At 44.6% G+C, this 27814-nt stretch overlaps 1 protein-coding gene and 1 long non-coding RNA gene across 2 annotated transcripts in view; one reads left to right on the top strand and one right to left on the bottom strand.

Moving 5' to 3' along the window:
* The window catches only part of SLC5A1 (solute carrier family 5 member 1), a 72282-nt gene that overhangs the window by 8126 nt on the left and 36342 nt on the right, over window positions 1–27814 (top strand). Inside the window, exons 3-6 of the mRNA XM_030219199.1 lie at window positions 8674–8778; window positions 16583–16642; window positions 21695–21799; window positions 24581–24686. Of these exons, the coding sequence (XP_030075059.1) occupies window positions 8674–8778; window positions 16583–16642; window positions 21695–21799; window positions 24581–24686 (376 nt within the window). The remainder of the gene's footprint in view (window positions 1–8673; window positions 8779–16582; window positions 16643–21694; window positions 21800–24580; window positions 24687–27814) is intronic.
* Window positions 803–9178, bottom strand: LOC115480487. The gene is made up of 3 exons (XR_003943832.1): window positions 9048–9178; window positions 5608–5774; window positions 803–1132 (listed from the first exon to the last, which is right to left on the bottom strand). It is a non-coding gene; the product is annotated as an uncharacterized LOC115480487 (long non-coding RNA).

Raw genomic sequence — 27814 nt, 5'->3', positions numbered from 1 at the left:
TGTGAGAGAGAGAGTGAGTCTGGGTGCGAGTGTGTGTGTGTGAGAATGAGAGTGTGTGCAAGTGCGTATGTGAGACACAGTGAGAGAGAGAGTGTGTTTCACACAGATACAGTGTGTGCAAGAGAGAGAGTGTGTGTGTGTGAGACACAGACTCTCTGTGAGACTGAGTGTATGAGACCAAGAGAGTGTGTGAGTGACTGTGTGACACATAGAGAGTGAATGTGATACAGTGTGAGACATAGAGTGTGTGAGAGACAGTGTGTGAGAGTGAGAGAAAGAAAGACATTGACTGTGAGAGAGAGAGAGTGTGTGTGAGAGAGAGTGTGTGTGTGTGACAGGGATACCATCCCGCCCTCTCTGGTGTCAGGCCCCCCCTCTCTCTGGTGTTTGAGCGTTACTGTGCAGGACGCTGAGCTCTGGCTGTGCTTCAAGGAACTGACCAATCCTATTTAATAGAATGCACCTCCAACATTCTGAAGCCGATAAACCTTGTGTGGTTGGTCACTTCTGCTTGTGATGAACCCGGAAGTACATGATGACAATTCAGGAGATGGATACAGAAAGCAGGAATGCCTCAGCCATGCAGTCAGCTTCAGAATGTTGGAGGTGCATTTTATTATATATATATATATATATATATATATATATATATATATATATATATATATATATATATATATATGTATATATATATACACACACACACACACACATACATACATACACACACACACTGCCTTGGGTGAATCGCTTTATAAAGGCAGTTAATAAATGCCAATAAATAAATAAATATATACTTCTTACAATCCTTCCCCAGATCACCATGTATTCACACTACTCAGAGCATTTGCCAGTCAGTCATTCTTCCAGTATTCCCCACCACAAAGTAAGAAGGAATAGCAAAACAGACAGGCCCCAGCGCTGAGTAGCAGAAATGAACACTGCTGTCTTTGAGGAAGAAGCATCACTTTAGCATTCTCACTGCTCACAGGTGATGTTAAGTCCCGGCACAGATTGTGCAAGGCTTTTTTCCTTTCTGCTCTTCACATGGTCCTGGCCTGAAGCTGAGAGAAGGCAGGTCTCCTTCCTGAACCACAGAGGCAGTAATTCCAGTTTTCTTTTTGTGATGAAACTTTAAAACAATAAAGAAAAGCAGTTATAATTGTTCCTTTCACATCCTGCTGTTCATATGGCTTTACTGGGTGTGGACCAGGATTAGGGTTCAATGCTGGTGTCGTCAATACGCTCTGAAACTTGGGGTGGAAAGTGTCATCCTCCCTAAAACCCACCAAAAACCTATTGTACCCACGTATAGGTGACACCTACAGCCATAAGGGCTATTGTAGTGGTGTACAGTTGGGTATAGTAAGTTTTTAGTGGGTTTTGGAGGGCTCACCTTACATTATAAAGGGGTAACTGTGAGATGTGTACCTGGGACCTTTTATGTGACATCCACTGCAGTGCCTCCTAGGCTGCCCCACTGCTCTGCTGGGAGGTCTGTGGTGGCCAGTCTACTAAGAATGCTGGCTCCTCCTATATCCAGGGCTGCAGAGAGGGGGGCAGGGGGGACAAAATTCCCCAGGCCTCCAAGGGGGGCCTGGCACCACAGTCCCCAGTCTCACCCGCCTGCCTTTGGCTCCATTGACAGCCCGCTCTGTCCACCACTGGGCCCCCTGCATTCAGGTCGCGGCGCCTCGCCTCCTTGTCGGAGCTTGGTGGTGGCAGGTCACATCCCTTCGGGCCTTCTCTCCCTGTATCCCGCCCTCATCTGATGTAACTTCCGCGAGGGCGGGATGCAGAGAGGAAGGGCGCAGGGGGAGATGATCTGCCGCTGCTGCGCTTTCACACGGAGGAGAGGCGCTGTGATTTGAGTGTGAGGGATCCGGCCTGGTAGCGGATGGGGGGGGGTTGTCGTCAGGGCTGGGGGTGGGTGGGTGGACACTGAGACTGCGGTGCAGTGGCCTCGGGGAGGGGGTGGCGGCGGGGCCCCGTGGGCAGCCTTGCCCCAGGCCCGGTCCAGTCTCTCGGCAGCCCTGCCTATATCCCAATGACTTGTGCGTTTTTCACTTGGACTTTTTTTTTTTAATGGTCCAAAGTGTATAGCGCTACGTACGTCTAGTAACACTATAGAAATGATAAGTAGTAGTAGTAAGCTATGAGCAGGAACAAGGGACAGATACTGCTGTTGTACAGGAAAAGCTTTCCACAGAAAGGAGGTACATCAAATCCCTTCCCCTTCCCCCCTTTTTGATCGTATACTGTGATCATTGTGCTTATACACTTTGGGGCCAATATTCAAAGGCACTTATCTGATTAGCCGGTGCTGCTACCCGGATAAGAAACAACCTGACGGCAGATAAAGGCCAAATGGCCCATCCAGTCTGCCCATCCTCTGTAACCCCTAACTCTTCATCTTCCTAAGGGATCCCACATGCTTATCCCATTCGTTCTTAAATTCTAACACAGTTCTCGACTCCATGACCTCCACCAGGAGGCCATTCCACACTTCCATCACCCTTTTCGTGAAATAACACTTTCTTAGATTCCTCTTAAACGTATTCACTCTTAACTTCATCGTATGCCCCCTCCTTCCAGAGTTTTCCTTCAGTTAAAAAAGACTCACTTCCTATACATTAATGCCCTTGATATTTTTAAACGTCTCTATCATATTTCCTCTCTCCCTCCTCTCTTCCAGCGTATACATGTTGAGGTTCATAAACCTGTCCCTATATTTTTTGTGTTTAAGGCTGCTTAACAATTTTGTAGCCGCCCTCTGGATTGACTCCATCCTGTTTATATCTTTCCGTAGGTGCAGTCTCCAGAACTGCACACAGTATTCTAAATGGGGCCTCACCAGAGACTTATACAAGGGCATTATCACCTCTTTTTTCCTGCTGGTCATCTCTCTCTTTATGCACCCAAGCATCCTTCTGGCTTTCACTGTCGTTTTTTCTACCTGTTTGGAAGCTTTAAGGTCATCAGACACAATCACCCCCGTCCCTCTCTTCCTTCGTACAGAGAAGCACTTCACCCCCTATATTGTACTGTTTCCTCGGATTCTTGTGACCCAAGTGCATGACCCTGCATTTTTAAGCATTAAATCTTAGTTGCCAAATATCAGACCATTCCTCCAGCTTTGCTAGGTCCTTATAAGTACATAAGTATTGCCATACTGGGACAGACCGAAGGTCCATCAAGCCCAGCATCCTTAGCAGCCATATTCAGACCACTAACCAAATAACAAACTGGTTCCGGTGAAATGGATATTTAGCGGCACTAACCGGATAGAGCTGCTGAATATGTCCTCTGACCAGCTCGGCACTATCTGGACAGTGTTGGGTAGCCTGTGGGCAGAGCTGGTTGGCAGGCCATATTCAGACTGCTAATTGGATAACAAACCAGATAAAGTTAGGATCATGAAAAGACTGCCCTAACTAGGCTGCATTTTATTTTATTTATTGCATTTGTATCCCACATTTCCCCACTTATTTGTAGGTTCAATGTGGCTTACATGGTTCCAGATTCCAGAGTAATCGGTTACAGAGTGCATAGTATAATTTAAACTAATGACTGACTGACCTGCACCTTAAATTTAGCCACCCCTCGAGCCTCTCTTTACCCTTCTCCCTTGCTTTCTCTTACTCTATTTGCAGGTGGAAAGGGGACAGGATTGATTTCTAGTCACTCCTATGCTATTGGTGTCATAATTCAAAATGGCACCTCTTGATGACTTGGTCATATTTGTGTTATTCTGAAAGACAGCAGTGGTAGGGCAGAAGCCCCTTGGGATTGCTCCTACCCCATTTTCACCCAAGTCAAAGAGTGGAGAGGTCTGGAGGTATTTGTTTTGGAAGGATAGGCCCACATCAAACCCAATAGAAATCCTTTTAGAAGGTCTCCCTAAAGTTGTAAAGATTGTTCTTAATTCTTCATTTAGCTTGCACGCCTTGCAGCATCCAAGGTGATATTATTATCACCTGCTCTCTTACTGGTGCAGGACAGAGTCAGTGTCCTGGCACATTTCACTCATTATGACTGGTTAAAGTTCACCAAGCTTTTATTTAGCTGGGTGCAATGTGACAGATCTTCACAAGTCCAAGTTAAAGCTGGCTAATCATTCCACATAATTGCATTCCTAATAACCAACATAAAGCTTAATAATTTATGAGGTGTTGGAGTCAGTTTGATAGACATTTGGTCTAAACACAAAATGCAATGTCTTAGGGACCTTTTTCACTAAGCAGCATTAACTCAGTGACCTGCATTAAACTCCTCCATTAGGCAATGCAGTAAAAGCATCAACATGTATACATGACGATAACTGTTCTGCATAGGGTTACCATATTTGCCACAACAAAAAAAAGAGGACACACAAAATAAAATGCAGCCACACCCCCATACCCACCCCATCCCTACCGTGCCACCGCCAATCCCTGCACCACACAATCACCTTGACCCCCCTTCAAGAAAGCTGGATTCTATAAGCAGTGAAAATACTGGTAAAGTAACAGAAATGGCTTTTCTTCCGTACTCTGCTAAATACAAAAAAAACAAACACCCATGAGCATGTCCCCCTTTCCTTTCCCTCCCATCCATGAGCAACATAACTCCCTTTCCTATCCTCTCCATCTCTTTCTATCCATGTGCTGTATTTTCCCCTTTTCCTTCCCCAATGTATATCCCCCTCCCCACATTTTTTTCCAACCTCCCCTCCCCTCCATCCACCTCCCCTCCCCTCACACACCTTACATATGGATGATCAGAAGCAAATGCCGGTGCTAGAGGCTGTTAGCGCCATACTAGCGCCTGCATTTGCTACCACCCTATGATCACAGTCCCCAAGCGCATGAAATGCGCTCTTGGGCTCTGTACGCAACTGGCATGCAAATGCAAGCAAAATGGGGCTCTTAGCACATATAGCATGCAAATGCATGCTAAACCTATTCATCCCCAATGATCAGCGACCAGCGCGCCAAAGATTGGGTTGATGACAGCGGCAAACCCTACGCCAGCTCCGAGCTGACGTTAGGGTTTGCAGACCATTTGCCTTGCTCGGGGCAGAGGTAGTTGGGGTCTGGTGGTCCCATGGACCTCCAGCCCCTGTGTTTGACAGGTCTGGGCTTTTGACACTCGCACTTCTACCCCATGATCAGAGATAATTGCATGTTTAAATTTGCATGTCATTATCTCTGATCATAGGTCTAATAACGCCCCACGCTATTTTTAGAGCGCTGTTTGAAACAGTACGAGGCTTTTGATCATCTGGACTTTAATGTGCCCTGGTGGTCCAGTGGCCTCTTCAGGGTAGGAAAAAACCCCACTCTTTCCTGCCCGGTGCTGCTGCTGACCTGCTCACTGCTGGCACCACTTCAAAATGGCTGCCGAGACTTCAAGCGGTGGCCTCACAAATATTCTGCAATTACAGTTGAAAATTAAGAAAGCGAGTCTTCCTTTGGTTGTTGGCTTGGTTCAGCTGGCTATTTAAACAATGCATGGATACATATTATGAAATCACAGTAACACACTATTGCCATCATTAATACAGACTGCAGGTTGGTTCTTTTAAACACAGTACACTTTGCACTAACATGTTTGTGTAACACAAACCCATGAGTGCAGGCCTTGAGATGTAGTAAGCACTTGCATTGATATGTTCACTCTCCAGGTTGGTTGGGGCTGGGGGACGTGGTGATCACTTTTCATGGCTCGTTCAGGCTTGTGATTGCAGGATTCTGGAAGGATTCCGCTGGTGAGCTCCCAGCTCTAGTCCATCACTGAAATAAATGCCATAAAGTGAGCTGCTGGCACCACTTCCCAGGCCTGGTTCTAACTAAGCTGGAAGCAGGTTATAAAATAAATAAATAAATAAATAAATAAATAAAGTGAATTAATTAATTCAGTGCCATTCCTTAAGGCTATAATATGGTTTCAGCATTCAGGGAAATACAGACAGTAAGCAGAGATTGTGAAAAGCAGGTGAGATTAAGACGGTGCTTTCCCACACTTTCTGTTTTGCATTTCCTTGGTACAGTGAGTGTAAGTTGAGAGTCTGGTACTGTCTATGACTTAACTTCACTACTTCCTTCTAAACATAAATGATCTGTTTTAAGATTCTTTAAAGAGTTACCACACAAGCAAGTCACATACCTGGTGATTTGGAGGGTAATTTGTTTTATTTGAAAAGCTTTTTATTATATATCATTAACAAAATAGAACAGATCTCTCAACAAGATAATATCAAAATATTCATCTAAGATACATAAACATAGGCTAATACAACCCTCTCCCCATTCCCCATATAGCTCACGTTCCAAAAGAATTAAGCAATGTATTTCTCACGCAAGATTGTCAAGAATCCAAATGTGAACAAATCTGGTGATTTTCTTTTCCTCTGTGCCTTGAACTGACAGTCTCTCCATACGCAGTACTGAGTGCATTTGGTTTCTTAGAGGGTAATTTTTAAAGACATTTATAAATGAAAAGGAAACATCCCTGGAGAAAGAGTCCACTTTCTTGGGTTTGAAGCACTATTTTGCCCCTGCTTAGCCATGCAAGCAAGTATAGTAAGTGAAAAGCACCCGGATGCTTTTACCTGCATCTGCTCAGTTTCAGATGAAAATACTGTAGGTGGTTCCTGTTTGTGAACGGTAATGAGTGCAATGTACTTGGATGAAACAGCTGGAGTACTTTGCACACAACAGTTACTCTCTTGTGGGGGGGGGGGGAGTAATTTTCTAAAGATTTTTTTCTGCACATCAAGCCTGTTTTACACACAGAAAAGGGCTTTTATAAAATGGAGAACTATCGCCAGAGGAACATGAAAATCTACCCTACGGTCTCCAGAAAGGCGCAAAACAAAGTAGAGGGAGACACGACTCTCAGGCGAAGGAGATTCTTTACTAATTTGGTGCCTAATAAAGAATCTCCTTCTTTGTTTTGTGCCTTTCTGAAGAACTATCCCCCTCATTCTGTAACTTGGTACCTAGTGTTAGATGCATGCTTATGTTATAGCATAATAGCACTTACGCACATCAGAGGCACCAATAATTGGCGGAAACATGTGTAAATGTTAGGTACTATTCTGTAACATACATGCTGATGTTGCTTAGCACATAACCACGAGGGAACATGGGCGGAACATGGGCAGGTTGCTAAGCAATGTGTTCAATATGGAATACTATCAGTTGCATCATGTGCGTTGCATGGCACCCCAGTAGCCCTTATAGAACTGGCACTAAGTATGCCCCCCTGTGGTGCCTACATCTTGGCACAAAGTAATAGAATCTCCCCCTATGTGTACGGAAGGCATGTACCTACTTTTACATGATCTCCATTAGGTGTTTCTGGGCATAGATTGAACAAAATGGAGGTGGAGTTGTGCTGTCCGCACATGTTGTTAAAAATACATGTTTACATGCACAGATTTACTCCTTTTTGAGAGCAGGTGTAAATTTTGCATGTTTTCATTTGTATGCTATTGCTATGCCCCCTACCTCAACGCAAGCGGCGTCCTCTGGCTGCACAAGGTCCCGTCGACACGCACACTTGACTGGCACAGCCCTGAGCCATGTGTGTGTAGTTCTTCTCTGGCTGCAGGCTTCTTGATTGCTTTGCTTCCACCCACCTGGGTTTGCTCTTCCTCTGCCAGGCTTCCCTTGCTTCTCGCCTATTGATCTTCTGGTTCCTCCTTCCCCTGCTCTTGTCCTATGGCTGTGCCCCTTCTCCCTGCTGATGTCAGATGCCAGCACTTTATCAGCTGAGCTCTCCCTAGACTTCTTGCTTCAGCTTCTACTTTGGTAGGTGTTACTTGCTCAGTAGTGTGCTTCTCCTTTACTTTGTTCTTTGTTGCTGACTCTGCCTGTACCTGGATTACTCTTGTGTCTGCTGCCTGCCTACTGACCTTGCCTGTACCTGGATTACTCTCGTGTCTGCTGCCTGCCTACTGACTCTGCCTGTACTTGGATTACTCCCTTGCCTGCTGCCTGCCTATTGACTTTGCCTGTACCTGGATCACTCTCTTATCTGATGCCTGCCTGGTTGTTACGTTCACCACCCCGCTTCCCGCTCCATCTCGGCTGCCCACACCTAGGGGCTCAACTTCTGGGGAACGGCGGTCAGCGCAGGTGAAACCTGGGGTTGTCCAGCCGCCATGCAGAACCTGGTCCAAGTACCGGGCTCGGCAGCGCTCTACTTGGTACAAGAACTCACAGGTCTGACAGCTATTGGGGCTGGCCCTGGGAGCGTATTTTATTAATGCACATATTTATAAAATATGCCAAAAATAGGGCTTTTGTGGACTTTTCACCTGTTCTAGGCATAAAATAAAGCCCTTGATGAGTTTTATTCATTGTATAAGATAATAAATGAAACTTATAACATTCTAGAACACTGAGGATTGTATAAACTCAAGAGCAGAATCAAATTCTCACAGAATAACTAAAGAAATACAAATTGTTAATTCCTATGAACGTTCCAGTAAATTGATATAATAATCGTCAGCTGTGAAAGTTTAAAACTCAGTCGAGAGAATTGATAAAATCAGTGTTGCTCCCAAGTGGCCTGGGAGCTGATGGCTGCCTCCTGGAGTCAATTTGGGAGGGATGAGGGATAGCTGATTGCCTCCCTGCTCAGTTCTAGTCTGACTGGTGTCTTTTTTTGTCCTTTTGTTCTCAGATTGGAGCTTCTCTCTTTGCCAGTAACATTGGCAGTGGGCATTTCGTGGGACTTGCAGGGACTGCTTCAGCTGGTGGTATAGTCATTGGAGGATTTGAGTGGAATGTAAGTGATTTTTCCAGGTAGAACATGAAGCTGTTTATGTTTTACTGAATGCTGTCTGCAACTCAACCAAGCTGCTCCGATGAACTAAGGAGTTCTAATTTCCATTTCAAGGTTTTAGAAGAATCATATTGCTTCAGTTCTTTTGTACTCAAGTGTTTTTTTTATTTAAGGTGAAAATTCAGCTTCTTAGTCAAGATTCTAAATATTGTGGAGAAAAATACAAAATCATCCTGTTGACTGTTAAGGTTGCTAAACTCCTCCCACTTTACCTGTAGATAAGCCTGAAATTCTGCATCCTGTATCATGGAAGATGGGAATCACCAAGACCTCCCAGTCCAGTAATGCAGTTCTGCTTGCACCTCCAACCAAATGGGAGCATGATCATTAACTGCAATAATTCCAATACCCACCTCTAAAACAGAAGAGAAATAAGGAGTCAATAATAAAATGTAATCAATATGGGAAAAAGAGCCATGGGCATGAGGCAGGTGCATATAATCCCGAGAATCAGGATGGAGCAGCCTCTAGGGATCTACCAAGTCCAACGCCTGACAGAAAGAAGATAATGCCCTCCCCCTCTACTCCAGGGGAACACGTGGAGCAGCAGACTTATCCAGAAAGGGATCAAGAACTATGTTAAAGTCCCCAGCAATAAGAAAGGACTGTTCCAAATAAGGGGAACAGAGGTGGATCAAATGCTGGAAATATTGCGCATCATAAGTATTAGGGCCATACAATACCAAAAGCAAAAGCTCTCACCCCTGTAAATTGAGTTTGAGGAGCAAGTAACCTGTATTATCAGAAGCCGTATATGATATGATAGGGACTTCCTCGACAATATTCCCACTCCTCCATGCCGTGCCCTGGAGGACAAGTAAAATACCTCCCCCACCCAATAACGCTGAACATAAGAACATAAGCATTGCTATACAGGGACAGACTGAAGGCCCACCAAGCCCCGTATCCTGTTTCCAACTCTGGCCAATCCAGGTCACAAGTACCTGGCAAGCTTGAGGTGCTCGGAGTCATTGACCCTCATCTCCTGCAAGCAGGCTACATCTGCCCTGAGGTGATTCAAGGTGGTTAGAATCTTAGATTGCTTAACTGGTGGTGTGATACCATCCACATTCCAGGAAATAAATGTTGTGGGAGATGTCATGAGACACCCGAGGTAGGTAGGGCACCCAAAACGCTGTGACAACAAGTCCCAGGTGCCTGGGACTAAACTTTACCCCAATACCCCTCTCTGAACACCTTTCAACACAGTGCTGCAATATGCTGAAATGTCTCAAAGCAGAATAAAGCAGAAGGAGCATCCAATAAGAAAGAACCCATATAAAACTCCAGGATGACCTATCCCACGTCCCATACCCCCACCCCTTTCTTATACTCCCCCCCTCTCCCAAAAACCACAAATATTCCCATACAACCCTATCAAATCTATATCCTAATCCAGTTTGCCACTCCTCCAGATGCTAACACTAAGATCCCCCTCCCCTCACCCCAGAAATCAATCATAAATGGCGAAACACCCCCAAACCAACCATCACCATCAAATATAGGTTAGGTATCCCTAAGTGGTGGCCTCATGAACTATTTGTACCATGTCCAACAATCTCTCAAAGCTTGACACTCATCCCCATATAACACATTCCCTTAGTCTATACCATCCCATATACAAGCCAACAAGCAGCAATCAACACAATGCACGCAAATCTTTTTCTCCCCAACAGCCCACATTTTAAAAAAAAAATACAATCCAGGACCTCCAGAACCATATAAGAGGTATGCCATATGCAAACCGTGTGAGAAAAACTGGTTCACTGTTCTGGCCAAGCCCTGAAAGGAGGCCTGAATCATAGCTTAAGGCCAAGCAGAAGAAGCCATGAGGCCACAAGGTAGCTTCTGGCACACTTGTTCAATCATCAATAAATAATGACAAGCTAGTGCTCCAACCAATCAGCATACTGCAGATCAATCGGGACCCAAAACTAGGCCAGCCATGTGTCCTGGCAAATAGTGGTTCTGACTCAGGAGACAGGTGGTAGACACTCTACAAAATTTTGTGCTTCTTCCACAGTAGTAAAATACAGCACCTTCCCATTGTGTCTGACCCTAAGTTTAGCTGGATAGAGCAAAGTGAAAGGCACATGTCGATTATGCAACCCCGTGCAGACAGGTGCTATTTTCCTCCTATCTTGCACCACCTGCACCCACTGTGCAGTCATTGAACAAAAGCAGCTTATGGCCATTATATTTCACCACACCATTCTGACGGAAGGCTCGCATGATGCAATCCTTGTTCGCCCAGTTCAGATATTTTTCAATTACAAGTCTTGGCCACAGCATTTTACTGCAGACTTGGCCAAGTCAGGGCCCTCTTACATCTTACATACAATGGAAGACCATGGATTAATCACAGCCAGCTTCTCGGTGAGCCAATTTTCAAACAAGGCACATAGTTAAGCGTCTCCTACCTCCTCCAGAAGGCCCACTAGCTGTACATTGTTCTGCCTGCTTCTATTTTCATGATCTTCTATGCGTTCCAGGAGTCGTGCGTTCTCTGCCCTAAGCTGCACCATCTGCCCCATGTGGGCAGAGAGGTCCTCCTGGGCTAAGATCCGTGCTTCCATCTCATCCAGGCAGTGGGTGTGTGAGTCAAAACATTCGTGGACCTCCTCGATATGCAGTTTAATTAGTTTGTCTTCCAAGGTGGCTGACACCACCTTGGAGATCTCATGGGCAAAAACTCCAGTTAGAGGTACTGTGGGCCTTCTGTGTGGGCCTTTCTCTGTGATTTGGGAGTTTTCAACAGCATTACCCAAACTGTACAGCAAACCAGCGACTGAGATCAGCAGACACCGCAGAGGGAATTATAGAGAAATTCAGTCCAGAATTAGACAAAATACTGTGTGTGGGGGGGGGGGGGGGGGGGGGGGGGGAGGGGAGAGATTATAAAGCTGAAATCCAAGGGATGTCAGCAGAAGCTCCAGTCACTCACATCTATTCAGCTCTCCGGGATACTGGGAGTCCCGTTGACCCTTTATTCAGCTTACCCTTTCACTTCCGTCTCCTGGTACGTCTCCCTTTTATTTTTAATATTCTACTGCTAGTACAGCACATTGGATCAGATTTTAACTTTCTACCTTTTGTGGTGTATTAATATTTCTTTTTCTTTTCAATTCTATTTTTTTATTTAATAAATGTAAACCAGTTAGATATATTTCTTTGACTCAGCGATATATCAAATATAGTTAATAATGATGAAGATGACAGCCTAGGGTTAAAGTAGTGGGCTGAGAACTGGGGAAGCAAGCATTCAAACCCCACTGATGCTTCTTGTGATCTTGGGCAAGTTAGTTAACTCTCCATAGTCTCAGATGCAAAATTATGGTTTATTACACTTAGAGGATCATTTTCAAAGCACATAGACTTACAAAGTTCCAAGTCACTGCTTGCCCTGCGATTGGTAGTATGGAATGTTGCTACTATTTGGGTTTCTGCCAGGTATTTGTGACCTGGCTTGGCCACTGTTGGAAACAGGATATTGGGCTAGATGGACCATTGGTCTGACCCAGTGTGGCTATTCTTATGTTATGTTCTGGAGTGAGCTTTAACAGCAGCTTCAGAGGTTTGGAAGTATGAAGGTTCTGATAAGGGCAATAAAAATGATAGATGGGATAGAACACCTTCCTAATGAAGAAAGGTTGAACAGGTTAGAACTTTTCAGTTTGGAAAAAAGAAGACTGAGAGGAAATAGGATAGAAATTTATAAAATAATGAGTGAGGAGGGACAGTTAAATAGGAAATGGTTGTTTAAACTTTTAAACACTAAGGGGTATATTCTATAAACAGTACCTAAAAATCAGCACCAAAAATTTAACGAGCTTAGCACAATTCTATAAAGAGTATGTGTCCTTTATTGAATCATGCTTAGGCATAAAGTGCACCTAACTATAGGCACCTGCAATAATAATAACTAACAATAATTAGCAAAACACTATCAACATTTAGACAGCGAAGGGAGCTAACAAATGATCAATCGTAGTTATGCTCAGCTTCTCAAATTTTTCTCAGTCTTATAATACAATGGTCAGCACAATAGTAGAGCTATGATAGGCTCTATCAGATACACGAACCCACCTCCTCATTGGCTGAATAGTTCAACAGCACCTACAGTTAGGCATAGTTTGACCATATTCTATATCAACGTGCATAATCTTTGGGAATGCATCCAGAAATGCCCCCCCCCCCCCATTCATGCTCTCAAATATGAAAGGACATTAGGATTTTTCGCACATCATTACAGAATACGATATGAGTGTAAATCCTAATTATTGCCAATTAGTGCTGATAATTGGTTACCACCCAGTTATCAGCACTAATTGGCCCATTACTCAATTAAGTTATGTGCGTTAAATTGGACGTGTGCCCAATTTAACATGAGTAACTCGTAGCACCATACATAGAATCTGGCCCTAAAACAAGAGTACATTCCATGAAACTAATGACCAACAGACTGAAGTAAATTGTAGGAATTATTTTTTCATGCAGCACCTAGTTAAGCTGTGGAATTTGTTGCCAGAAGATGTGTCCAAGGCAAAAGAGTAATGGATTTTATCTACTGCCTTTGATTGTACCATGAAAAGAAGCTTACATTTATTATTATATGTAGTTACTTTTTCTGTCCCTAGCAGCCAGGCTCACATTCTATTTTGTACCTGGGACAATGGAGGTTAATTGCCTTGCCCAGAGTCACAAGGAGCCACAGTGGGAACTGAACCTAGTTCCCCAGGTTTTTAGCCTACTGCATTAACCATTAAGTTACTCCTCCACACCAACCCACATAGTGTGCTTCAGGAGGCTTGGGCAAGTTTCTGGAGGAAAAGTCAATAAAAAATTGTTAGCCAGATGGACTTGGGAGACTCATTGTTCATCCCTGGAAACAAACTAAGAGAAACAGATCTGCGTTTTGGGATCTGCTGGGTACTTGTGGCCTGCACTGGCCACTGCTACTGACAGGATGCTGAGATCAATGGTTTGTGGGGTGATTCAGCATGGTAGGTCACTTTTACAAAGGTGTGTAAGGGCCTACACGTGTCCTGTGTATGCAAAATCATCATTACCGCCTGGCTACCATGTTCCCTGGGCAGTAATTCTGAGTTTGGTGCATGCTGAAAACACATAGTAGAAAATATTTTCTATTTTCTACTGCGTGGCGCTTACCCGGAGGTAAATGACAGTGGATGTATGCTGCATGCCTACCGCCCGGGTAGCGTGTGAGACCTTACTGCTAAGTCAATGGATGGCGGTAAGGTCTCAGGCCGAAAATGGACGTGTGCTGGCTTTTATTTTGCCACGCGTCCATTTTCTCTCCTTCCCACTGAAACATGTCTCTCCTGTATTGCTTCTGCCATATTTCCCTGTTCTTGTAAGATAGATGTATTTAGGTCTTTAAGGGGTCTTGTTACTAAGCTGCTGAAAAAAGTGGCCTTGGTGTGCCCTTACATGGGTTTTCTTCCATGCTAAGGCCATTTCTACTCCAGACAGCAAATGGTCAAATTTCTATCTTTTCCATTAATGGCCAATAAAAAGAATTTACTGTGGGAGCACTTACTGATACCTGATGTGTAGGCAGTGTGAGCTCACATGGTAATCTTGGGCTAACCAGTTAACAAGCAGTAATACTTATACACTAATTAGCACAGGAACACTTACTCTCCACCCCCTATTCATGCCCCTCCAACAAAAATTAAAAAAAAATGTTGGCACGTGGCTAGCATGCGCAGATTTTAAATTTACTGCAATATGCTTGAACGTGTCCCACGGTAAGCCATTTTAAGCTGCGGTAAGCAGACACCAGTGCTTACCGCAACTTATTAAAAGGATCCCTAAGTCTCTCTTTTGATCACTTTTTCATAATCTCAAGTAATGAAGCTTTATGGTGAGTTGGAAGCTTCTTTCTTTCTGTCAGAATTGGTTCCTGGAATCAGAACAGCTGAAACTCAATTCAGCACCTAAGAGACTTCTCCTAATGACCACAGAAATAGAAAGGAGTTTTCTACAGTTTGCCCTTGGTTTGGGACATGTAATTACAGGAGAGGTCTGTTATGCATCTGCTGGACCCCTTTTGCTTATGGCACAGCTTATTATCAAACCTCTACATAGCGACTGCACATGCAATTTAAGGCTCACCTTAGGAAGTTTGCTGGTTTCCTCTCCCTTTAGTCGTTTCTGTTATCTTTAACCAACACCATATAGGCATTGATTAGTGAGGAAAGGCAGAAAACTTCAGCCAGGAGTTACCTATACTACAGTTAATATTTCACCAGGAGTAAGCACTGTCGCTTTGTGCCTTGAGGACTGGTTGTCAGGGACTCAGCATGTCTTAGCTTTAGTTCTGAATTGTGTTTATAATTTATTGCTGCGATCTGGTGATAAAAACATGCATTAGCAGCCCTGTGCTGTTTATTTCAGGTATATATTTCTCCCATCAGTTTTTATTGAGCTTTCAATCTTGTTATGTCAATCAGGGTTAGACAAGCATCTCTAAAGAGCACTGTGCAATTTTGTGGGGAGGAGGGAGCAAGGGTTCTGCTGAATATCACAATACATTGTAATAATAACACTGAACTATGGCTCTCAATTCAACCTTCAGGTTTTCAGGATATCTATAATGGATATGTATGAGAAAGATTTGCATATGCTGCTTCCAATGTATGCAAATTTATTTCATGCACATTCATCATGGATATCCCGAATTTCAGACTGGCTGAGTGGATCTCAAGGACACAGAAGATGATGGCAGAGAATAAGCAAGTAACCCCTTTAGTCTGCCCAGTTATTCCTGTTCAGTCCTACCTGCCAGCCACAGAACATGGATATCCATTTCCAGGAAACTTTTGCTTAACCTTTTCTTTTGTATTCTATCATCATGGGCAGATAAAAATACAAGATCCCCTATTTAGTTCCCACCCAACACCTTTATCCTCACTTCTAATCACAAAGTTTTCCAGTAATGCAAGTAGCCATCCATAGTATTGTAGCCATCTCCTGCTTGGTCTGCCAGAGAAGATCTACTAGAACATCTAGGAAGTAGCATACCAAGGGCGGGGTGGTGGAGGCGGTCCACCCCGGGTGCTGGTAGCAAGGGGACGCGCAGAGCAGGCGCGTGGCTGTCGGCTCTGCCAGTCCCCTGCCCCCTCTAACTTTACTTCCTGTTCTGGGGCAGGGGACCGGCAGAGCCGACAGCCATGTGCCTGCTCCGCACACCCCCTTTCTGGGAGGAAAGGTCCAGTGATGCGCTTCGGGGGAGGAGTGGTGATGCGCTTCGGGGAAGGTGCAGCGGCGAACCACCCTGGGTGGCGAACAGGCTAGGAACACCACTGCACCTAGGGGTGATTTTCAATATGTCACTATGGAAGGAAATGTGCAGGTACTTCCTACCCACAGAGTTTGCACTCCTTACTTTCAGTTTGAAACCTACTGCTGGCATAAGAGCCAACTTGGAGGTGCTAAACCCAATGGAAATGATCCCATCTCTGGACACAGTCAAGGGGTTTGCTCAATATCTGATGTTCTCAAGCACCCAGAGCACCCACAAATCTGGCTGCTATGACCACTGATAGAAAGAACCCATTGACGTTCTGTATGGGTTGATTTTCTACTGAGCCTGCATGAATGTTATTTCCTGTTCTTGCCACAAAGATGCCCCCGTGAAAGCCTCCCTTACCACGCTAAAAGTGATACACTGAAGCAGTACAATGTTCAAGAAGACTGATTCATTTCATCTCTTCTTCTTCAGGCTCTGATCGTGGTGGTCATCTTGGGATGGATCTTTGTACCCATTTATGTCAAGGCTGGTGTAAGTACAATTGATTTTGTTTTCTTTAGAATTTTCCACTATTCATTATCTTGTACTTCTAGCAATTGTGATCTTGATGCTATATTTTGAGACATTTTATCCATGGGACAGAGCTCCCTCTGGGAATAGTTTATGACTCCGAGCTGTCAAGGATCTGCTCATCCTATTCCTTGATAAAAAGCACAAAACTTGAAACACCATCCAGCTTATAATCGAAAGACAAAAACGCCTGTATTGCGACCTAAATCGGGAGATAGGCGTTTATCTCTCAAAAACGAATAACGCGGTATAATCGAAAGCCGAACTTGGACGTTTTCAACTGCACTCCATCGCGGAAGCGTACAAAGTTGACGGGGGCGTGTCAGAGGCCTGGTGAAGGCGGGACTGGGGCGTGGTTATCACCCGAACAGAGATGGGCGCCTTTTGACGATAATGGAAAAAAAGTATGCGTTTGTAGCTAGAATTTAGGGCACTTTTCCTGGACCCTGTTTTTTCACGAATAAGGCCCCAAAAAGTGCCCTAAATGACCAGATTACCACCAGAGGGAATCGGGGATGACCTTCCCTGACTCCCCCAGTGGTCACTAACCCCCTCCCACCACAAAAAATGATGTTTCACAACTTTTTATTTTCACCCTCAAATGTCATACCCACCTCCCTGGCAGCAGTATGCAGGTCCCTGGAGCAGTTGTTAGGGGGTGCAGTGGACTTCAGGCAGGTGGACCCAGGCCCCCCCCCCCACCTGTTACAATTGTGCTGCTTAATGCTTAGTCGTCCAACCCCCCCAAACCCACTGTACCCACATGTAGGTGCCCCCCTTCACCCCTTAGGGCTATAGTAATGGTGTAGACTTGTGGGCAGTGGGTTTTGAGGGGGATTTGGGGGGCTCAACACACAAGGGAAGGGTGCTATGCACCTGGGAGCTCTTTTACCTTTTTTTTTTTTTTTTTTTTTTGGTAAAAGTGCCCCCTAGGGTGCCCGGTTGGTGTCCTGGCATGTGAGGGGGACCAGTGCACTACGAATCCTGGCCCCTTCCACGAACAAATGCCTTGGATTTATTCGTTTTTGAGCCGGGCGCTTTCATTTTCCATTATCACTGAAAAACAAAAACGCCCAGCTCACAAATTGTCGAATAAAACATGGACGTCTATTTTTTTCGAAAATGCGGTTCGGTCCGCCCCTTCACGGACCCGTTCTCGTAGATAAACGCCCATGGAGATAGACGTTTTCGTTCAATTATGCCCCTCCATGTCAACCATCAGTAAGGTCAGTGCCAAAAGTTTGCTGGAAAAGAATAGTTTTTAAAATCTTTTTTTTTTTTAAAAACAGACATAGATTGTACTGTGTGAACTCATTCCACAGTTTAGGTCCTGTGAAATAGGAAAGTCATCGCTCTATATTCCTCAAGCCTAATCAATCGAAATGATGGAACATCCAATAATGTGCTGAGGAAGAACATAAGGTTCGTGAAGGCTGATGTGTATGCATACTAGCGGAAAAGATTGGTGAGATATTATTTGTCAATACTTTAAACACAAGAAGCAATGAGTATTTATGCCAGTCATAGAGTGGGTGTTAAGTGTGTGCGTCTGATTTCCACTGATATGCGCATAACGTATAGTATTGTGTGAGGTATGCATGCAAGTGCTACTCATGACTCTGCCTTTCTGTAGTCTCCCTAAAAATATGTGCATATTTAAAGAATAGTACTTAGGTGGAATTTTGGCATATACATGTGTGAATATATGCCATCATTCTATTAATTTATATGCATCACCAGCACGGAACTGTTAGGGCATATTTTATAGAATTATCCTCTGCATGGATAAGTTGTTCATTTAGTTAGGACTTGGCTCAATAGCTGACCTAAACTAAATTGATAGCCATTGTGGCAGTGACCATATTACACCATTGACTGTGCACATACTGTATATAGCGGTGTTGAATATATATATTAATCTAAATGCAGGTGTCAGTGTTTAAATTAGATTAAAGTCAGATCGTCAATATCCTACCTAAACCTACACTACCCAAATTGCAAAGGACTGAAATACAAAACAACTTACGCAGCCGGCTTCTCCTACATAAGCGCACAACTATGAAACGGGCTCCCAAAAGCTGTGAAAACAATCCACGACCACTTGAACTTCAGGAAATCACTAAAAACCAACCTCTTCAAAAAGGCCTACCCCAGCAACCCCATGTAACCCTCTTTACCTACCAACACAGCATTACTATGATCGAACAGGACATCAAGCAATCTTCATCCGTTCTGACCCTCCACTTATACATCATACGATCACTATACAACTTTGTATTTGTTATCCACCGACTGGGCAAACACCTTTGACGGTACTATGTAAGCCACATTGTGCCTGCAAACAGGTGGGAAAATGTGGGGTACAAATGCAACAAATAAATAAATTAATTAATTAACATGTTGAAAAGTGCACTTACCCCTGGATTCTATATATGGTGCCCACATTTGGGGCGTGTTTCTGAGATGAGCTGTTAACCATCAGTAATTGCATGACAACAATCAATTATTGATATTAATTGGCACCAATTAGGATTTTCATGTGCAACTTGCCGAGCCCTGTAATGCTGGGTGCCTAAATCCCATAGGGGCCCTTGTACAAAGTGGTGGTAAGCCCAACACTAATCTGGAGCTACTGCTGGGCCAAAGTGGGTAGTTCCAGCCTGCGCTGAGGAAGATAGGGCTAACCCGACCTTAATTGGGCAGCGCTGTATGCTACCCGGTTACCGCTATGTTAGCATGGGAGCCCTTACCGCCACCTCAATGGGAAAGGGAAATGGGACTTGATATACCGCCTTTCTGTGGTTTTGCAACTACATTCAAAGCGGCTTGCATAGTATATACAGGTACTTATTTGTACCTGGGGCAATGGAGGGTTAAGTGACTTGCCCAGAGTCACAAGGAGCTGTAGTGGGAACCAAACCCAGTTCCCCAGGATCAGAGTCCGCTGCACTAACCACTAGGCTACTCCTCCACTAGCAACATTCCATGAAGAAGCCTGCCCTTGCAGATCAGCAACGCGGCCGCGCAGGCTTCTGTTTCTGTGAGTCTGATGTCTTGCACATACGTGCAGGACGTCAGACTCACAGAAACAGAAGCCTGCGCGGCCGCATTGCTGATCTGCAAGGGCAGGCTTCTACATGGAATGTTGCTAGTGGAATAGCAACATTCCATGTAGAATCTCAAATAGTAGCAACAGAATCTCAATAGTAGCAACATTCCAGAATCTCAAATAGTAGCAACAGCAACATTCCATGTAGAATCTCAAATAGGGAGAGGGAAAAGGGACTTGATATACCGCCTTTCTGTGGTTTTTGCAACTACATTCAAAGCGGTTTACATATTATATACAGGTACTTATTTGTACCAGGAACAATGGAGGGTTAAGCAACTTGCCCAGAGTCACAAGTAGCTGCCTGTGCCTGCAGTGGGAATCGAACCCAATTCCCCAGGATCAAAGTCTGCTGCACTAACCACTAGGTTACTCCTCCTTCGCATGGCCATACGGTAAGAGCAATCTTACCGCATGGCCATGGCTATTTTCTGCCTTTTTTACCTGCTGCGGTACAAAGGGCCACAGTGCGCAGCAAAAACGGCCCCTGCCACACCTTGGTAAATGGACACCATAGTGAGCAACCGAAAAGGGGGTGTAACCCTGGAAGGGGCATGGGTGTGTCAGGAGCGTTCCAAGAAGTTACATGCACTGGAATTTACACCAGATTTCAGCTGGCATAAGTCTGGTACCCAGAATTGTACACGGGAATTGGTGCTGTTCCCTCTAAGCTGAGCAGGAGTCCTGCAACTGCATTTCTGCCAGTAGAGGTGGTGCTTCAATATTGTGTTTTCAGTGGCAAGAGAGTCCTGAAGAGCTTGTCTGTATAAATGCTGGTATTTGTCATTTATGCACGTAGGGGAACACATATATGCAGGTAAACAATTATCCGCCTACACGTTATTCTAGAAGTATGCACTTATCTTCAACGGTTGTTACTTTGCAGATGGGTGTTCACATCTGCATAACTTATACAATACTGTAAGTTCACATGTATCTCCCCAATCTAGGTGTGAGCATTTACACCAGCTGTATGGATGGCATCTATAAATGTAGTTATCTGGTTATGCTAGAAGGTACCCACTTTTCTCAATGGTGCATTAATGGTGCCTAAAAATAGGTGCTCTCCATAAAATTGCCCTCTTTATAGTGTGACAAAATGGCCTGTTTCCCCTTCTTCCATTTGCAAATTCAAGCATGTCTGAAGAGTGGAGTGGAGGAGTGGCCTAGTGGTTAGGGTGGTGGACTTTGGTCCTGAGGAACTGAGTTCGATTCCTGGCACAGGCAGCTCCTTGTGACTCTGGGCAAGTCACTTAACCCTCCATTGCCCCATGTAAGCTGCATTGAGCATGCCATGAGTGGGAAAACGCGGGGTACAAATGTAACAAAAAAAAAAAAAACAAAAAAAAAAGATATGGTAAAGTTTGCCTCGTTAGGGTGACAGGGGCTGTGTGTATATATATATAAAGACATGCACACAATAATTTTGAAAAGTTGGCTCTTATGCATCTGTATGCATAGGCATAAGGACACACACACTCTCTGTTATTTTTTTTTTTGTGTGTGTCTTTGTGCCTATGCAAACAGATGCATAAGAGCCAACTTTTCAAAATTATTGGAGGTGCTAAACCCAATGGAAGTTACCCCTCCTTGGATATAGTCAAGGAGTTGGCTCAATATTAGAAGTGCTCAAGTAGCCACAGTGCCCACAGGTCCTACGTATAGAAGGACAAACAGATGGACAGATAGACAGACAGATGGCGCCTCCCTCATAGGTACCATCACTTTGGCAAAATGCATTTAAAAATGGTGACCTCTGCTACTGAAAATTACTCTCTTAACTGTCCATCACTCACTCTAGTTCTTTTTCTCTCTCTCATAACTTTTCTCTTTCTTCATCCTGCACTGTCTTCAAACATTTCACTCTCTCTCCATTTTACATGTCTTCTTTCTGGTCTCTTCAGGTGGTCACAATGCCAGAATATTTGAAGAAACGGTTTGGAGGTCAGCGAATTCGGATCTACCTGTCAGTCCTCTCTTTATTGCTCTATGTGTTCACGAAGATCTCGGTGAGTTCAGCTGCCATTCCTAATGCTGCCTAATACAGCAATGCACCGATGCTCCCTAACGCTGCTCAGTGATTCCTAACCTAATGCACCTTGATGCTGCTGCGCTGGACTACTCCCAAACACTGTCCTGTGCTACCCTAATGCTGCCTTGTACCCTCTAATGCTGTTGCGCTCTGACGCTTTCCGATGCCTTGTGCTACTTAATGCTACTGCACTCTGATGATTCTCCAATGCTGCCACATACTAACACTCCCCAACACTGTCCTATGCTCCCTAATGCTGCTGTACTCTGACGCTGTCCAATGCTACCACACACTAACGCTCCTGAGTCTCTAACACTGTTCTGTGCTCTAACCACTAGGCCACTCAGGAGGAGTGGCCTAGTGGTTAGAGCACCGGTCTTGCAACCCAGAGGTGGCCAGTTCCAATCCCACTGCTCCTCCTTGTGATCGTGGGCAAGTCACTTAACCCTCCAGTGCCTCAGGTATAAACTTAGATTGTGAGCCCTCCTGGGACAGAGAAATATCCAGTGTACCTGAATGTAACTCACCTTGAGCTACTACTGAAAAAGGTGTGAGCAAAATCCAAATAAATAAATAATGCTGCCCTGCGCTGCTTAATGCTGCTGCGCTCTGACGCTCTCCGATGCTGCCACATATTAACCTTCCCTAACACTGTCCTGTGCTCCATAATGCTGCCTGTGCCCTCTAATGCTGCTGTGCTCTGACACTCCCTAATTGCTGACCAGTGAGTACTAGTGCTGACAAGCTCTGTTTTCTAACATTTTGGCTCCTGGGAAGTCCTCCCTATCTCTGTTCAGTGTTTGACTTTACCAGACATGGTCTAAAGGGTCTTTTTATAATGTACTTTGGCCCTGTAATAAGCTGTAAAACGATTCAGTGTGCACTAACAGTGCCTAGTTCTTCTTTAGCTCTACTGCCCACTTAGTTTTAGCATTGTTAGATCCTCTTTAATGTTATTCGAAGCTCTCAAGCAGTGTCTAATCTTCCCTACTTCTGTTTATTGCTATCTATTCTCCCTTATCCTTTCTGATATTCTGAATCATGCATTCACTGCACCCCATCTGACAGTGCAAACCTCCTCTTTTATCATGTAGTGAGAGAAAAGTGATAAAAGGAAGGGGAAAAGGGTGATAAGGAGGGATCACTTGCTTACGTATCATAGAGGACACCCTTCCCCACCCCCAGTTTAAGGCAGTCACTATCTCACACTTCCCTTTAGCTATTATGATCATGTTTCTAAACACATAAATGCCATCTTTTTGTATTCAGAAGAAGAGAAAATTCCTCTGACTGAATGTCTAAGAGGGCATCTTGCAAGACAAGTGCTACGCTTATTTCAGTGCTCAAAAAGATTGCATTTCCTCTCAAACTTTGTTTTTTTGCATTGCTCTGTGGAGTATAAACACATATATCGTACAGAATGAACAGGGGGAATAAGGAATCAGACTATGACAGCACTAGCATCTGGCTGACCTCTGACTGGACTTGGGAATCACCTTATGGTCTTACTTTACAATGCCATGTTCACATGTTTCACTAGCAGGTGAATTTTCGAAAGAGAAGGGCACCCATCTTCCGACACCAATCGGGAGATGGGTGTCCTTCTCGCAAGGTCGCCCAAATCGGCATAATCGAAAGCCGATTTTGGGCGCCCTCAACTGCTTTCCGTCGTGAGGATGACAAAAGTTCACGGGGACGTGTTGGAGGTGTAGCGAAGGTGAGACTGGGGCGTGCTTAGGAGATGGGCGTCCTCGGCTGATAATGGAAAAAAGAAGGGCGTCCCTGACGAACACTTGGGCGGCTTTACTTGGTCCATTTGTTTTCATGACCAAGCATCAAAAAGGTGCCTGAACTGACCAGATGACCACTGAAGGGAATCTTGGATGACCTCCCTTTACTCCCCCAGTGGTCACTAACCCCCTCCCATCTTCAAAAAAATCTTTAAAAATACTTTTTGCCAGCCTCAAATTATAGTACCACACCCTTTGAACATTTTATGTGGATTAATGTGTGTAGAAGACTATAATACCACACACCTTTTCACAACTTTGAAGGTTTTGGCCAATGATGAACAGAGGGTCAATTTAGACCTGATTTAGCTCCGATAGATAACCGTTTTCTAGGAGCTCTGTGAGGCCTTTTTCCTTCTTAAATATAGAGAGGTGTTGGAGGTGAAGAGCTTAATGTTTTCAGTAGTGGAAATTCACAGACCAAGACAGAGATGCCACCCAATCTACAGAGGAATTCAAAGATAATTTTAAGTTGAGGGTGAGTAGGAAAGGAGATATGCTGGTCAAAGCCCAACCCCTCCAGCAATAGTTTGAACCCCTTGCTAGACAGTCAAAGTGTAAGCTGAAGTCACCTAATACAAAAAGGTGTGAGAACTGAGAGGTGACTTCAGTGATAGGAAGATCTTGTCCCATTCTACAGCTGGAAAGGAGGGGGGGGGGGGGAGGGAGTACACAGAAAAACTAATCTTACCATTTTCCAGGCTAAGCATCCCCACCTGCCCACAGATGATAATATTCCAGTTCTCTAATTAACTTTATTTCTTTTCATTAGTCTTTTATGAGCTTTGATAAACTACTCTTAAACAGTGAGACCACGTTGCTGCCCACTGCAAACAGCAGCATCTTTTCCTTGCCCCCATTTCCCCTCCCCCCTCTCTATCCTTCCTCACTGCCACCTCCTTACCCCATCTGCCATCCTCCCTTCCTGCCACAGCACCAGCCAGTCATTCCTCTTTTTCATTTTTTAGGCTGACATGTTCTCGGGGGGCATATTTATACAAGAGGCCATGAAACTGAACATCTATGTGGCAGTTATCATGCTGCTGCTGATCACAGCCCTTTACACGGTTACAGGTGAGTCTGACACTGTACAGCAGGTTACAGGAGCGACAGTGTACACTTCTGCGTAAATGCCAAGAATCCACATGCTTTTTTTGTGTTTATTTATTACCTTTATTTCTTTGCATTCAAACAGACAAACTTTGTTAGTCTATGTGCTTTGAAAACGAGCTTCTAAGTAATCCAAGCTGAATATAGCACTAAAATTAAACTGGAGGTTGACTGGAATAAACACTTTATGGCTGTTATCATGCTGCGATGAAGGCAAAGATCAGAACTTAAAGTTCATGTTGACCTGTGATTTAAAGCATTAACAGAACTATAATAGAGATAAAATAATCAAATCATTATTTTTATAACTCATGCTTCCAATTAACAGAGTAGAAAGCCAGGAGATCGGAAGTGTATTACATCTCCTTTCTGTAGCACTGCTCACTGCTGGTTGTACGTAAACTGTACCTCAAGCCCTCCTATGCTCAGTAAGCCCAACGCTGGCTTACTGCACGTTATCCTGAAACTGCTGCCGTCCCACGCAGCTGCCAGCGCTAGTTCTGGCTCGAGCGTGCTCCATTTCTTGCATGCCGGAAAAACCTTTTTGTAGCGTGGTGCTAACCCGGCAGTAATCAGGCATCACCACGCACTGCCCGATTACCACTGGGTTACTGCGGGAACTCTTACTGCCACCTCAGTGGGTGGTGGTAAGTGCTGCCTGCCGCATGGCCACGTGGTAAGAGTTACCTTACCGCATGGACATTTTGTTTAGGGGCTTTTTAACTGCTGAAGTAAAAAGGGCCCTGGCGCATGGGAAAAACAGCCCCCGCTGCTACCACAGGGCCCTTTTTCCCATAGCTTAGTAAAAGGACCCCTTTATGATTTGCTGACATCATCATTGGTCCAGTTTAATTTTTCTTCTTTAACCCCCCTGTTTACTAAGCTGGGCGGCAATGCCGACACACAGAAGACACTAGCGTAGCTTAGTAAACAGGGGGATAAATTTTTCATTAATAATTTTTTATGAAAACGTTTAATCAAAATCCCAGATATTGAGTAACAAAATTTCTCTATGTTGAGCACTTATCTTTTATAAACCACTATAAGAACCTCAACCAACATGGCCATGTTTTGCATCTGTTGCATCAGGACTCAGTCCCACAGCAAAAAAAATATAGGGAGTCTTTTACTAAGTCGCGGTAAAGGTTTTAGCTTGTTGTAGAAATCAGCTGGTGGCAAATGTCGAGCCACCCACAGGAATATAATAGGCGTCTTGGCTTTTATCGCCAGCTGATTTCTACTGCTAGTTAAAAATGCTCCCACAGCTTAGTAAAAGACCCCCATAGTTAGATTCTCAACTAACTAGTGCCCCTACAATATAAATAAAACATGCAATAAAATAAAGGCACCTTATAAGGAACAAATAAAACCTAAAATAAAATAAGGGTACCTGATAAAGTACAAATAAAACAAAGGGCCCTGTTTACTAAGCAGCACTAAGGGTGCATTAGCATTTATAGTGTGCGTTAATTTTAGCACACACTAAAAACACTGCACTAAAGTCTCCGGCTACTCCAGAGCACTCCAGCCAACGTGATCACTCATATTAAATAATGTGAACCTAAAACCTCTTGACTTATCAAACTTTATTGGCTTCCAGTGACAGCTAGAATGACATGGAAAATATTAATACAAGTACATCACTACCTTCACTTCAATCAACCTCAGTATAGTAACGTGGAGGGGCATAATCGAACGTCGCCGGCCAAATAGATCGCCGGCGATCTATGTTGGCGGCGGTGCTACAACTGGCCGGAACCGTATTATCGAAAAAGATGGCCGGCCATCTTTTTTTTCGATAATACGGTTTAGCCCGGCCAAATGCCTTGGAGTTCGCCGGGTTTGAGATGGCCGGGTTTGTTTTTCAGCGATAATGGAAAGTTATGTCGGCCATCTCAAACCCCGGCCAAATTCAAGGAGGAGCCAGCATTTTTAGTGCACTGACCCCCTGACATGCCAGGACACCAACCAGCCACCCTAGGGGTCACTGCGATGGACTTCAGAAAAGCTCCCACATGCATAGCTCCCTTACTTTGGGAGCTGAGCCCCCCAACCCCCCCCCCCCAAACCCACTACCCACAAATGTACTGCACCCACTAAAATTGCTCCAGGGACCTGCATACAGCCTCTAAGACTTATTGCTGCTGTATAACTTTGGCACACCAGTTCACACCTGAAGACTAATCTCTCTGAAAAAGTCCTTTCTTGAAATAACCACGTTTACTCACAGTTAACTGAAGATCAGAGGTTGTGCCCCACTGGCAAAGAGTCCCCTGGTACTAAGATTAGCAGTAGGTCAGAGCTGGCACAATGGTGTACAATGCCCTCTTTCAGCACCATGCAAGGTAAGAACTGTGTTATCTAACGTGGGTAACAGAGGAAAGGGAACTAAAACTGGCTTACAAAAATGGCCACTACCGCATGGACTACAACAGGAAACAAAACAGGGCACACTCTGACCCAGTTAGCAGGGGGGAAAAGCACCATGGGAGTACAGCCCAGTACCCTACACCCACCACAATGCACTGCTAATGTGACTCTGCAGGGCACCTAACAGAAAAGGTGTCACACTCACCTGAGAACCACATCGCAACCAGGGAAAGGCTGTCGGAGGATACAACACATTCTGCTGTCATGGAGGTGGGTACGGCATTTGAGGCTGGCATACAGGCTGGCAAAAAAGGTTTTTAGTTTTATTTTTTTTAGTATGGAAGGGGGTTGGTGACCACTGGGGGAGTATGGGGAGGTCATCCCCCATTCCCTCCAGTGGTCATCTGGTCATTTGGGGCACCTTTTTGAGGCTTGGTCGTGAAAATAAAAGGACCAAGTAAACCCGGTGAAATACTGCTTAACGCCGCTTTTTTTTCCATTATTGGCGAAAGCCGGCCATCTGGTAGCCACGCCCATGCCTACCCATGTCCCGCCTTCGCTAATCTACCGACACGCCCCCTTGAACTTTCGCTGGCGGGAAAGCAGCGATGCTGTCTAAATGCCGTTTTCAATTATACCGATTTCGCCGCTTTTAAGAAATCGCCGGCCATCTCCCGATTTGTGTTGGAAGATAGCTGGCGATCACTTTCGATTATAAGCTG

The sequence above is a fragment of the Microcaecilia unicolor genome, chromosome 11, assembly GCF_901765095.1.
Source record: "Microcaecilia unicolor chromosome 11, aMicUni1.1, whole genome shotgun sequence".
Lineage (NCBI taxonomy): Eukaryota > Metazoa > Chordata > Amphibia > Gymnophiona > Siphonopidae > Microcaecilia > Microcaecilia unicolor.
Note: the sequence above shows the minus strand (reverse complement) of the source record. Positions and strands in the feature narration are given on the sequence as shown.